Raw genomic sequence first — 14862 nt, 5'->3', positions numbered from 1 at the left:
CTTCACCAGTGTTTCAGATCATCTTAAAAAGTAGTGTTTGGTTTGTGGTGATACAGTCATATTGCACCAACTTTATATATATACATACATGTATTTTTTTCTTCATAAGTAAAAGTATATTTTAATCACTTGGGGTTTCAGCCCTCCACCAATCCCAACTGCCCAGTAGTTAACCCAGTTCTTCTCTTAGAATCTAGAGCCAGCTATATCCTGAACACTAAGAGGACACAGAAATTCGGGGGACTTTGGAGTTTCCTCTTTTGCCAAGCTGGTATCTCTGGTTCTAAGAAATATCAAGTGGCCCATTACCAGAATAGTGTTATTGATCCTTATGGGATAAAGGGTGTGTGTGTGTGTGTGTGTGTGTGTGTGTGTGTGTGTGTGTGTGTGTGTGTGTGTGTGTGTGTGTGTGTGTGTGTAGTTACTACACTTGAATGGCAAGCTGATGTTTTCTGATTTTGAACCTCCTTCCTCGTCATTATCCCAGCAACCAACCAAAGAAAGGGATCCCATCTATATATGTATCCGTGAAAAGGTAGAAATCCTAGGTCATGCCCATTTCCTAAAACATTCCTGATGACTGCATACAAAAATGATATTCTGTGCAGTAGTAAAAAAAATTCCTGGCTATTTAAAAGCAAAGTAGCCTCTTACAGTGACTCTGTGGAGTGGACATGGTGAGGTGGGCAGGGTCTTCTGCTCCCTTACCACCTTCTCCACCCCATTATTTATATCTCATTATTTTCTGTTGGAATAATCGGACCTTTTGGGGACAATTCTTCCCTGGGAATATACTAGAAAGAAGGATCCAAGACTGTTCAAATTATAACGACAAAGGAATTTATCTGAGGTAACCTTGCTATTTTCTCATACAACAGCCAGGTCATATGCGCTTACCTCAGCTGAGAGCTAGGGTACAGAGGTGAATAGCGTGCAGTTCTTGCCATCAGTGAACCCACAGTCACACGGAGGAGATGTATGTGGAAATGAATAATCGAGATACAATGTGATACATGCTGTTAAAATGTTACATACCAAAAAACACTCACGGAGAAAAATTATGGAAATTCACTCATCCAAGGGGAGCGTAGGAGTCTTGGCTCTAAGGTAAAGGGGGTGAGGCTAGACAGAGAGTTAGCCTGGGGCCGAAATGCGGAGGACCAGCCATGGCATGCGAAAAGTTGTGGTGTCTGCTCTTTCTAGTACTTTCACCAAGTCATCATGTTGTCACATAAAGGCAAGAAACTTGAATTTGATAAACAAAAATGCCATTTTTATAGGCAAATGTTGAAACTAATAATTTCATTCTATATATGTATGTTTTGTTTTACATCTTATAAGATACAGATCACTGTACAAATAGAGGGATTTTCTCTTTAACATTTATCTTCAGCTATAGGGTCATAATGTGTCCAAATCAACTCGATGGCAACAGGTTTTTTGTTTTTTTGTTTTATCTTTAGCTCTGGTGGCATAGTGGTTAAAAGCTTGGCTGCTAACCAAAAGGTCAGCAGTTCAAGTCTACCAGCCGCTCCTTGGGAACCCTGTAGGGCAGTTCTACTGGGTCCTGTAGGGTCGCTATGAGTCGGAATCGACTCGATGTGGTGGGTTTGGTTTGATTATCTTTAGCTCAACAGGATAATATGGATTATTCAGTAGTTTAGAAAACTTGTAGTCCTAGAACTCGTGTGCTAGATCTTCTAGACAAAAGGTCTTTAATTTCACACATCAGGCTAGTGAGAGAAACCAGAGGAAAAAAATATAGGAACATTAGGAAAGGCAACAGAAATGCAAAGGAATAACAAAAACATATTTTGGCCTTTTGTAAACCAAGAAGATTTTTAGACATTGCTGCTATGACTCAAATGTATAACAGTCATATCTGGTTTATTTACTTTATGCTGTGCCTTCAAATCCTACAATTTTAATTAATCAAATATATTGGTTGAAAAGGACTAATAGTTTCAGTTGATCTTCACTCAGATATACACCAAAAATCAGATAGTTGTGGGAAAAAATGGTCTGGCAAGCTTTAAATAAAGAATCCAAGGTTAGATCTCTAACCATCAGTAATTTTAAGACTATCCAGAAAAGTAGTTAGGGTAATTGCTTACTTCCAAATATCCTCTTGTCTTCTCTTCTCTCCTCTCTTCTGTCTTTCTCATTGATCCCTTTTCCATGAGTCCTATTATTGTTCTTTGTATTAACTTTTATTGCAGCACTTACCAGAAAGTATTTTCTTTATTTGTTCACATATCCACTTCTTCACTGTGTTGTAGGCTCCTTAATGAAAAGAGCACTGCCTGATTCGTTCTTCCATCCATAATGCCAAGGAAAGCCCCTGGAACATAGTTAAGGTCCCTATAACTTTGGCTGAATGAATGAATGAATTGCTCAGAATTCAAAATGACACGTGTTTCTTCCCATGCAAGGGGAAGGAATGTGTATTGCCCTAGAATTGTGTGTTAATTAAAGATGATTCTTTATACCTGGACCACATCCATGTAGGCTTCAAATTCTATAAAAGAATAATTAGAACAAATTGCTCTTATTGGTGCCAAAGTTGATTGACAGCTTTCATCAAGTGGTTAATCTTTCACAGTAACTACATTTGAAGTTGTGATCCAAAGTCTCAGCTTCATTGAAAGTAATTTTTTTTTTCACTGAAAGTTGGATGCCAGGCGAATGGAGTGCGTGCAGCAAATCTTGTGCGGGGGGCCAGCAGAGCCGGAAGATCCAGTGTGTCCAGAAGAAGCCCTTCCAGAAGGAGGAAGCAGTGTTGCACTCCCTCTGCCCTGTGAGCACACCCACTCAGGTTCAAGTCTGCAACAACCAGGCCTGCCCTCCAGAATGGAGCCCTGGGCCCTGGTCTCAGGTAACTTGGGAAGACTTGGAGTCCTTGGTCTATTTTCCCACGAAAGAAGAAGGTGGCAAAAATCTATGAGGTGCCTTTGTTCCCCAGAAGTCTCTCAACTGTTTACACCTTCATAGGAATAACTCTGAGTTAATGTGATGGTGACTGAGAATCTTCGTTTTAGCTAGTGTTGCTAATGATTCTTACGTGACCTGTCCAAGAGCTTAGAATCTTCCTTAGAGTTTCATATATTAGAGTGTGGGTATCTCCAGGCTAGACAAGTGTGTTCAGCTAAAAAGAATTTGAGTGTGGATTGGCAGACAGAACTAGCTACTGAATTCTCCAAAGCAAATGGACAATACAAATACAAAGAACAAGCCCTTTAAAGGACATTTAACTCTTGCTTAAATAGGAAAGGAGTAGGGTTAGAAGAATACAGAGAGAAGTTGAGCATAAATGTGATATTGTCACCAACTGCCAGTAAAGGGCATAAAATTACAAAGTTGGAAGAGGCATAGAACTACCTATCATTCACAACTCAGAAATTCCCTGAATAGCCGAAGTTCTCAACCAGGGTGATTTTGCCCACCCCCCCACCCCACCCTCCTCATTCGCCCAGGGACATTTGGCAATGTCTGAACACATTTTTTACTATCACAACTTAGGAAGGGTAACTACTGGCATCTAGTGGGTAGAGATAAGCATCCTACAATGCACAGGACAGCTCCCCACAACAAAGAATTATCTGGCCCGGAATGTCAGTGGTGCTGAGGCTGAGAAACCCTGCTCTACAGCATCCCCTGCAGATGATAGCCCAGCCTCTGGTAGACCATGGATGGCAAATAAATCTTAGGAAAGAACCAGAAAATGCAGGAGTTTCATCACCTGAACTGTGAAGCCAGACAGCAGCCTCTGACCACATTCCTGCCATGTTTTCCTTTAGAGAACACCGTATCCTGGGCAGTGTTGGTTTCTAGAAAGCTCAGCAACCTACAACTGTGTCCCCAGCAGAGGTCTGAGTAAGGGTTTTTGACTGGTTATTTGTTGTTGTTACTAAGACATGGTAGGAAAAGTAGACTACATCTGTTAGTGGAATAAGGTGATAGGAGTGGGAAAGAATACCTTCGAGCAAGCTTAGAAGTACTTTAAAGTACGAGAGAATATATTCATCTACGTTGTCCTTAGTTGCCATCAAGTCTGTTCCGACTCACAGCAACCCCATGTACAACAGAATGAAACACTGCCCAGTCCTGTGCCAGCCTCACAATCGTTGCTGTGTTTAAGCCCGTTATTGCAGCTACTGTGTCAATCCATCTTGTTGAGTGTCTTCCTTTTTTTTTTTAACTGACCCTCTACTTTACCAAGCATGGTGTCCCTTTCCAGGGACTGATCCCTTCTGATAACATGTCCAAAGTACATGAGATGAAGTCTTGTCATCTTTGCTTCTAAGGAGTATTCTGGCTGTAATTCTTCCAAGATAGATTTGTTCATTCTTCTGGCAGTCCAGGGTGTATTAAGTATCCTTCACCAACATCCTCATTCAAAGGCACCGATTTTTCTTCTGTCTTCCTTATTCATTGTCCAGCTATATTCACTTATAGGAAAGGATAAGTCTCAGTAGTATATGGCGTTACGTCTGGTCTCCTTCTTTGTCATTACAATTTACAAAAGGAGAATTCAAAGGACTATTTTAGCCAAATATCTATGGTGGGCATGGATAAAGAGAAATGAGAGACTGTAGAGTTTCAAATAGACCTCGTGAGAAAGAGCTTTTGTTCATGAAATTTACCCCAAATTTCACCTGGAAATATTTTGAGAGAGTGTTTTATTTCTTTAAGTTTTTTTTTTTTTTTTTTGGTCTTTTTGTATTTTGCTTTCTCTTCTTTCTTTTCTTTTTTTATGTGACTACTAAAACCAAATGTGTTTTTTTTTGAGAACTTTTTCATAACTAATAGGAAAGTGTCCTTCATAAGTAATTACTGCAACCTGTCATTCCACTATAGACCATGTCTGTGGAAAGCCTTTGGGAAGCAATTTAAAAATTCTGCCATTCTGAAAACAATTGCAAATATAAAATAAAATTCTATTGAATAAGAATTAACCATTTGAATATTTTGAATGTGAACAAGTGGCTGTATGCTTAGTCGTTCATATCTATGCTCTGGCATCAGACAGAATTGTTCAAAGCCCATCTCTGCTCAGCGGCTGTGTGATCGCTCTTGGGCAAGAGACCTAAGCTTTCTGATTCTCAGTTGCCTCTTTGGTAAAATGGGATGATAGCAATTACGTCATGGGGTTGTTAGAGGATTGTGTGATATAGGCTCCAGGGTCCATGCTAAACGTGCATCGTCACACATGTGGTGTTAAAGAAATGCTCTCTGCTACTGTAGTTTGCTAATTATGACATCACTGTCGTCATCATCATCACTGTTGTCATCATCTTCCTATCTCCATTCCCCTTAAGAATGTGAAGAATGAGAATTCACATAGTCCTCTGAACAGGCTTGGGAACTGTACCCCAGATGTTTGTATGTTGACAAGTAGTAAAGGCAAGAGGGACCATGTCCTATCTGGTCCTTCTGAGAGGACACCTCCCTGGGTGACAAATCGAGGCCTGAAGCCAAGGTCTTCTAAGTGAACTTGACAAGTTTTTAGCGACTCATCTGAAAGCAAGGAGATTATTTCCTTCCTTATCTATTTCACAGTTCTTGCTAAGGTTGGGAAAGTAAGAGCCGGAGAGTGACTTGCCCATCATGCAGGTTTGCATTGTACAAATTTATTCACAAACATCAGATGAGTGCTTATTTATTTTCCCCGATAGCACAATGCACAGCCCAAAGACAGATGTTAAGGGCAGGAACTGAGCCCCCACCCCATTCTCATTAATGTCACAGCTTGTTGTTGTTGCCATTATACATATCCATACACATGTGCATACCCAAAACCAAACCTATTGCCATTGAGTCAATTCCGACTCATAGCAACCCTATAGGACAGAGTAGAACTTCCCTTACAGGGTTTGCAAGGCTGTAATCTTTATGGAAGCAGATTGCCACATCTTTCTCCCACAGAGTGGCTGATGGGCTCAAACCTTCAACCTTTCGGTTAGCAGCCAAGCAGTGAAAACCACTGCACCACCAGAGCTCCTTGCACATATGCGTAGGCATATACATATGCTTCTGCTATTATTCTCCTTGTTGGGGAAGTTAACCATCCTCTCTAGCCAAGTGCCCACCTCGACTCTGCCTTATGCCAGAGAGAGACACAGTTATACTGTTTTCCAGATTGCTACGGTGTGGACTGTAAAGAGAACTCCTCTCTGCCCTATTCTCAGTAAAACTCTTCTTCAGACCAGGGGCAGCCCAGCATTTAGAATGTTGAAGGTGAAGGCTAACCTGCATTTAAGGCAAGTTATGACCTTTCCTGGCCTCTGGCAGGAGGAAGGAATTCTCTGGCTGTAAGGGATTTTATTGGGCGTTTTGTTCAAATGCTGAAAAATATGTTTGCAAACACTTCAGTAATATGTTCTCAGTATTTACCCAGAAGAAAAGCATCTGAGACTAGCATGTAAGTGGCTTTTTTTTTTTTCTTCTCAAGTGTTCCAAGACCTGTGGGCGAGGGGTGAAGAAACGTGAAGTCCTGTGCAGAAGTTCTGCCTCAGCAGACCACCTCCCCGAGAGCCTGTGCACCAGCACCCCGAGGCCAGAGTCACAGGAGGGCTGTGTGCTGGGACGGTGCCCCAAAAACAACCGGCTGCAGTGGGTCATCTCCTCGTGGAGTGAGGTATGAGTTTAGACTTACTGCTGGTTTTCTTGAAATGCTCAGCTCGTCCACCAGCATCCGGATTCCCAAAGCTTCTTTCTATTCAATACCCATATACCAGCTGTCTACTAATTGCCCATTCCTCCCTCCTGACGTCATCAAACCTTGATAAAGCACCCATCACACTGGTTGGACCTGTGCCTGGGCAGTGGGGGTACAACACTTCATAAAGCACAGAGTACAGAAACACAAGTAACATGCCAAGTGCTAGGATGGACATCTGTAATTCCGTAGACCTCAAGGTACACCTAACCCAGGCTTCAGAAGGAATGCCTGCCAAAAAGCTTTTCCAGGGAGTGTGAGCCTGAAGATGAGCAGGAACCAGGTGAAGGTGGAAATGGAGGAGATTCTTCTAGATAGAGGACACACCTTCTACAAGGACTCCTGTAGCCTGAAGGTCCTTGTATGTGTGTGGTTGACCTTCCATCATCCCACCCCTGAATTTCACGTGGATGGCACAAAGCTTATGTTGGAACACATTTGCTCAGTGGCCTTGACTGTGGAGCTCTGCACCCTTACGCCTTCTTTCTTGGCTCCTAGTGTTCCGCAACCTGTGGTCTAGGTGTGAGGAAGAGGGAAATGAAGTGCAGCGAGAAGGTCTTGCAGGGAAAGCTGATAACTTTCCCAGAGCGTAGATGCCGCAATATTAAGAAACCCAACCTGGACCTGAAGGAAACCTGCAACCGAGGGGCTTGTCCAGCCCGCCCAGTGTACAATCTGGCAGCTGGCTGGTATTCGTCACCATGGCAACAGGTGAGTGCATGTTGATTTTGTTGTTAGGTGCCATCAAGTTGATTTTCGGCTCCTAGCGACCTCATGTGATAGGGTTTTCTAGGCTGTAATCTTTACAGAAGCAAATCACCAGGTCTTTTCTCTCACAGAGCTGCTGGTTGGGTTCGAACCACCAACCTTTTGGTTAGCAGCTGAATGCTTAACCGCTGTGCTGCCAGGACTCCTTCCATGTGTATTTAGGAGATCTGTATTTGAGTAAGATTCAAAAAAGGAGGCAGTACACAAACGGGTGTTCTTAGAGACCTGTCCAAATGTAAGGAGCAAAGAGTTCAAGTTCAAGAGGCAGAATAGCTTGTGTTCTTTCTCCAGTTCTGCCACCTGTGTAACCCTGGGCAGGTTACAAAATCTCTGGGAGCCTCAGTTTGCACATCTAGAAAATTGGGACGATAATATCTTGCAGATTTTTAAATGAATAAATGAGAATAAATGCATATAAAGCAACAGGCCTGTCACATAGTGCTAATGTTGCTGCTGCTAGTAAACTCCACCCCCCCCATGGTTGTCTATATTTTAGAAATGCTGCTCATAGTTTTACTCATTTGGTGTTTACATCATATTTCTGAATAATGTAATATCAGCTAACATTCTTCAACCATTGTTATGCAATGGTACTTTCCATGCATTCTCTATTAACGTACTTAATTCCTGAAATAACCCTGTTCATGGATATTATTGTCCCTGTTTTGTGGATGAGACGGTAAAGCTGAGAGAGTTTAGCAGTTCAACCATGGACACCCAGCTTTTAAGCTCATCAGATATTAAAAAAAAGAAAAAACACCATTGCCATCAGGTCGATTCCAGAGTAGAACTGCCCCATAGAGTTTCCAAGGAGCGCCTGGTGAACTCGAACTGCCAACCTTTTGGTTAGCAACCATGGTTCTTAACCACTACACCACCAGGCATCAGATATTAGAGACACCCTTTTTCTCAGCAGACTTGGATAAAACTTTGGTCACATTAGTTTGATTCTTATTGGCTAGGATTGTTATGTGATGCTAAAGCTAAGGGAATAATATCCTTAGGAATCCAAAACTGTGTCTTGGTCCTTAAAGCATTCCAACCAACAGGCATTACACTGATCTTCAAAGGACTGACTGACTTGAGAGGTGCTACCTACTTCACCATTAAACCCTGGGGGCTGGGCAAGGGGGGCAGCACAAATCTATGTCTGTATGTGTTTTTATATGTTTGTATATATGCATTTTTGCGTACACATAATGTATTTATATGGAGCCCTGGTGGCGCAGTGGTTAAGAGCTCATCTGCTAACCAAAAGGTCCACAGTTTGAATCCACCAGCTGCTCCTTGGAAGCCCTATGGGGCAGTTCTATTCTGTCTTATAGGGTCACTATGAGTCAGAATTGATTTGATGGCAATGGATGTTTTTTGGTTTGGAAACGAAAGCATGGAAGAAAATTAGGACGATCGGGTGTCTCTACTTGGCTAGGCACTGTCCTAAGTGCTATATATTTTGCTATGGATTTCTTTTTTTAATTTTTAAAATTATTTTACTAACTGAACAGATTTGGGAATTGATTCTTGTAATACTATTTAGATCAGGAGTCAACAAACACTTGCCAGCAGGCCAAATCTGCTCCTCCCACCCCTGCCTGTTTTTGTTAACAAAGTTTTACAGGAACACAGCTACACTCCTTTGCTTACACATTGTCTGTGGCTGCTTTCGCACTTTAATGGCGGAATTGAGTACTTACAACAGAGACCGTGTGTGGCCCTCATAGCCTGAAATATTTACTACCTGGCCCTTTACAGAACAAATTGGCCAACCACTGGTCTAGATGATTTACTGACAATCATACAGCTATATTTGAATGCTGGGCTAAATTCCATAACTCATGTGCCTTCTGTCCCAAGGTATTTTTTTCTGCCCAAATACCAGTCCATATAGTGATGCTCGTGCAGGATAAGACTTAACCTGTTGTAATAAAATAAGAAGAAAAAATGAGGACAATGTAGTGAATTTGCTAAAGCAAAATAAAACGCAATTTAAAGGGCTGTCTTTTCCCCTGGTAATACCTTGTTTATTTTTGTATTATGAAAATATCTTTTTCTTAACTTTACATATGTGTGTCCGGAAAAAATAAGGAAGCTGACAGTCCTTGCTCCTCCTCTATTTATTTATTTTTCATTTTAATTGGTCAGTGAAATCATTGACTCCAGGAAGCTCCATTCTCCCTCATGCAAACCCAGAATTTTGCTGGGCACTTAGGACACGATTTCAAAGCTGGCTCAGATGATCATTTCTCTTTCTGTCCTAGTATTGAACTATCCCCTTCACTATTGCATCTGCAGGGATTGCCTGGAATTCTTTAACTACTGTGATTAATTGCCTAGATGTGTCTGTATTTGTTTCTGCATTCTTACGGCAGCTCCTGCATTTCTGGAACCTCTCTTCTTTATGAATCACTTACCTGGGAGACACACACTCTTGGGCTAGATCTATAGCATTTGCCTAAGACCCTTTTAATCAGAGCAGACGGGTGACACGTGTTAGGATAGACACTGTGGCCCATAAGCACATTGCCTGGGCCTGGCCAGTCCCTGTTTTATCCGCAGACATGTTGATAATGGCGTACTTGGGAGTCGCTTCTCTCTGATGTCTGAGTCCTCCTTCCCCTCCCCTGCAGTGCACGGTGACCTGTGGAGGAGGGGTCCAGACTCGGTCGGTCCACTGTGCACAGCAGGGCCGGCCCTCCTCCAATTGTCTGCTCCATCAGAAGCCTCCGGCGCTGCGAGCCTGCAACACGAACTTCTGTCCAGCTCCTGAAAAGAGAGGTAAAGGAGCCCATGCTCCAGTTAAAATTTTACTGGTCTGCAGATAATTTCTCAAAAACCCACCGTGTTTGGTTTGCATCTTGTGCATTAAGCAACTCTGGGGGGCGCCATTCACACCAGCGCCTATGTGAACAGCGCTCCCTAGAGGTGTACAAGGCACAACTTTCTGAGGCAGTTTCTGCTCAAAGGGGTCTTGTCTGCACTGATCTACAGGGAACATTTAATGCTATAATCAGGGTTTTTAGCCATTACTTCTTACTTTGAGATGAGAAATGGCAATCTTGCAAGCCTATTTTTTTAAACTAAAGATTAGTAAACAAATGCAAACGGGTAACTTCCGTGTGCCAGGAATTACGATAATCAGCGGGAATGCAAGAGTGAATGCATAAGAATTGCCCCCCAAAGCTCACATTCTAATTGAGACAGATACATTACAATCAATTACAGTGAATAGGTATCATCCTCGGACTACACCTTAAATGTTTTCTTTGTTACAGTAAGTTCAAATGAAGTGCAGTGAATACTAATTGGAAAATGGGAAATTCAATTATCTGAGTGAACTGTACCATTCTTCACTAGCCCAACTCATTTTAAAGTAATCTGATAAACACCAGGAAATATTTTTCAGTCTAATCAGATTTTCTTGTGCTTAACGATTATTTCCCAGTATGTACCTGCTGGGTTTTCTTTTTATCCAATCACAGCTCTTCAAAAGCTGTCCAGTTTCTTACTCCAGTTTTGCCTATTTGTGATGGATCACATGCAGGACTGTTATTTGCTCTCCCCCGCCCATATCACATCCCATCTCTAAATTCTTGTTGTTCACTACTTCTTATTATAGCCTTTATTGCAGGCTCAGGGCATCAATTTTCCCTCCTCTGCACTCCCATGGCTTGTATAAGACAAGAAAACTAGTTGTGTAGCAATTCCTCAAAACCAGGCAATGCTGGGATTCTGCAGACCTGCAGCCTTTCTCAGCAGAAGGCTCATGGGGAAGAAATACACATTTTTGAGGAAGTGGTCATGTTCTCCCAGGCCCTTTCCTTCTTTCTTCACCATCAGTGATATATTACTACCCTTTAGTCAGATGGCCACAGATAAACCCAAGCATACAAGACTGTCTAGACGGCCACAGCAAAGTGCAAGCCCCCTTAGCACTTTCAGAAAGACCAAAGGATAAAGGTCAATCATGAAAATCGCTCCACAGTATCTCCTAGGCAGGAGTGTGAGGTGGGGAGAGTCACAAGGCATGTAAGGTCCATGAGGGTAGACAGCCCATTGGTCTTATTTTCTTCTGTTCATGCAGCACTTAGCACCACACCTGACACATAGTAGGTGCTTCATATGTGCTAAATGAATAAATGCACGAGTACATGATTAAGTGAAAAATGGCGTGTAAAGTCCTGTGTGGTTCTCTACTTCATTGAAAACAAGCTCACTAATCATTTACTGTATATCCCTGGCATTCTTCTAGGGATAAAAGAATAAGGCAGGGTCTTGTTCTCAAACGACAGGGAGATAGTGTCTCAAAGGAAAGGAAGATATAACAACAAATATAAGCAGTGGAGTGTAATCTGTGTTAAAATGGTGGTCAGTCCTACCTGAGTTGCTGGGACCAGGGGCAGGGCAATGTCAGGAAGGCTTTTTAGGAGATTTGAACTGAGTCTTTCAGGTCTCTTTTGGAGGAGTGAGGAGTGGAGTGGAAGGCAGATATGAAGGATACAAGTCCAGGTGTTTCTTCTTGGCCAAACATTTGGCCTATAGTTTTAATCAGCTAGGAAGTCCTAGTTCTTCCATTCCCATCCCAAGTGTAGGGAGAGTGGCAACCCCAGACCACAGCCCCATCAGTCCTCCTCTTTGTAGCACTTCGCCAAGTGACCATTTGTGAGAGTCACTGAGTGTGTTTTCTGGCAGTGAATTTTCTGGAAACATTAATGGACAGTAAGCATACTCATGGTGACATAGGGAAGAAGATTGTTCTGTGAATCTTCACCGAGACCCCCACTGTGGGCCAGACACTCTGCTAGGTTCTGTGAGGGTTTCAGACGTACAGTCCTCCCCTTAAGGAGCTTACAGTTGTGTGGAAGTTTCTGGCCATTGCAGTAACTCCAGCTAGACCCTAGAGAAGATAGTTCTTGCCCAGGTTGGCATCATACCATCTTCCAGGACAGCCAAGCAGGTTTACAGTCCCCCAGTCCCCCTCCTACGCTGACAGCCACTTCAGGAGTGTTTATCTTATACCATCATCACTGTGGGATGCTTTACGTGGGTGTCTTGATTAGATCTGTACCTTGGAGGACTATCCTTATGACTTTGCATTGTATGTATTATATACGTAAACCCTATTCAGAAAAGAGGGACACCACCAGAGATTTGTCTATCACACTTGCATTGTAACTGGTTGTTTATATCATCTGGAAGCTGCCTGGGCTTCAGATAAGCAGGATTAAATTGGGAATGTCCAAGCACCAAATACTAATATGCTACTCCTTATGGAAGTCCACATCTTCAAATGTGGTGGTGGGGCGGGGGGAGCGAACAGCATTGTAAAGTGGAAGGAGCAAGACTCTAAAGTCATGAAAATGGATTTGAATCCATACTCTGCCACTTACTAGCTGTGTGGCTCTGGGCAGGTTTTTTAATCTTCTGAGCTACTTATAAAATGCGGAAATAATGCTTATCTTAAAAGACTGTTGTGAGGATTAAATAAGGTAATTCACTTTTCATACTTATTTATGTAGTGCTTACTATGGATCAGGAACTAAATGTCTTACTATAAATAGAACAATGAGCAAAACGGATAAAGTCCCCACCCTCATAATAAACTTTCATTTATTTATAGATAGAATAGATGCTAAACCAACCAATAAATATATAATGTGAGATGACAAAGTAGTATAAAGTAAACTAAAGCTGAGTATACAGAAAAAGAATGATTGGGGGTGAGAAGGAGGCATTAAGCCAGTTTAGATGGAATGGTCAGGCAAGACCACCTTGATAATGCATTATTTGAGTAGACCTAAAGGATGTAAGGAAGGCAAGCCATTTGGATATCTAGAAGGAGAGTGTTCCTGGCAGAGGGAAGAATAAGTACAAAGCCTCTGAAGCAGGAACAGGCTAAACTGTCCAGGGAATACCAAGGAGGTCACTGAGGCTACAGTACAATGAACAAGGTGGAGAGTGGTTAGAAGTTGAGCTAAAAGGGGGAATGGGGGCCTTGTAAGTAAGAACTCCAGATCTGACTCTGAGCGAGATGGAAGCCAATGGAGAACACTGAGCAGAGGAGCAGAGGATCTGACTTGCAGGTCAATCACTGGAAGTTACACTGAGACATGTATAGGGAGTCTAGAGCAGAACAAGGGCTTTCTGCTCTTTGGTAGAGGTTATTCTAGCAATCCAATGAGAAGTGGTTCCATTGGAGCCGTTGAGGTAGTGAGGAGGGCTCAGGTGCTGGTTATATTTTGGAGATTGAGCCAAAAGGATTTATTGGTTATCTGCAGGTGGGATGTGAGAAAAAGAGGACTTCAAGGTCACTCCAGGGTCATCCTCAATAATGTAAATAAACTACCTGACTCCTAGTAGAAGCTCAAATAAACAGCTATTAGTAATCATTATTATAACTACAATCAACAAATATTTATTGAACAGCTACTTTGTGCCCTTCACTGCCCGTCTTCAGTCCCCATCAAGTTCTAATGTATAATGGGAAGAACTACTCAGAGGCACAAGGCAGGTGGGCTGACGGTCTTTGTTCCGAAGACACTGGCTTTAAGAAAAAAGGCTGAGAGTCCAGGCCAATGTATTAAATGCATTTTCTCATTTCAGAGGATCCATCCTGTGTAGATTTCTTTGGCTGGTGTCATCTAGTTCCTCAGCACGGTGTCTGCAACCACAAGTTTTATGGTAAACAGTGCTGCAAGTCATGCACAAGGAAGAGCTGATCTTGATACCCTCCACTAACACCTTGGGGCCAGGATTTTACTTCCAACCTCCAGAGACATCAGCCAACTCTGAGATGGAAGCTGAGTGCTGCAAACAACTTGGGAGCCGCTGCAGCATTTAAGGAGCCAGCTCTGAGGGACAGACAGGTTGCACCAGGGTCCTTATTTAATTCATCGAAGCACATGGTACTCTGAAGCACTTGAAGATGGGAAGCGGTGACAAATCTGACTTACAAAACAAAAGGAAAAAAATGATTTGCACTGTTACATGAAAGAGGTGATGAATCACACTGAGATATGTTGAATTTTAATTTGGACAAGGTGAGATCTTGACAACTTTGGGACAGATCCCCCTTTGGACTTTAAGGGTTCAATGGCAAAGACAACTCTTTTGAAAAGGCCCTTTAAGCCTTCAGGTCAAAGACTGATGATAATCGGAGCAATCAAACATGGATGGGACACCTTGCCTAACTGTTGCTTGGAGCTCACAGTTTGACCAAGACTTTGAACACCCCAAACCAGGAATCATATGAGAAGCCAAATGGTGCTCACAGTTGTGCTTGCTGCTGGACTAGCAAGCTTCATGTTATGTTTATTTAGTGTGTGTGGTGTGTGTGTGCATGTGTGTATGTGTGTATATGTAAGTATATTCTTCTCATA

At 42.4% G+C, this 14862-nt stretch overlaps 1 protein-coding gene across 1 annotated transcript in view; it reads left to right on the top strand.

The window, feature by feature from the left end:
• The window catches only part of ADAMTS18 (ADAM metallopeptidase with thrombospondin type 1 motif 18), a 152669-nt gene extending 138163 nt beyond the window's left edge, over positions 1 to 14506 (top strand). Inside the window, exons 19-23 of the mRNA XM_004377704.1 lie at positions 2671 to 2875; positions 6452 to 6637; positions 7217 to 7429; positions 10114 to 10261; positions 14087 to 14506. Of these exons, the coding sequence (XP_004377761.1) occupies positions 2671 to 2875; positions 6452 to 6637; positions 7217 to 7429; positions 10114 to 10261; positions 14087 to 14202 (868 nt within the window). The 3' untranslated portion in view covers positions 14203 to 14506. The remainder of the gene's footprint in view (positions 1 to 2670; positions 2876 to 6451; positions 6638 to 7216; positions 7430 to 10113; positions 10262 to 14086) is intronic.
• The last annotated feature ends 356 nt before the right edge of the window (positions 14507 to 14862 follow it).

This window comes from Trichechus manatus, unplaced genomic scaffold (genome assembly GCF_000243295.1).
Source record: "Trichechus manatus latirostris isolate Lorelei unplaced genomic scaffold, TriManLat1.0 scaffold00053, whole genome shotgun sequence".
Classification (NCBI taxonomy): Eukaryota; Metazoa; Chordata; class Mammalia; order Sirenia; family Trichechidae; genus Trichechus; species Trichechus manatus.
This window is presented reverse-complemented; position numbering and strand designations above follow the sequence as displayed.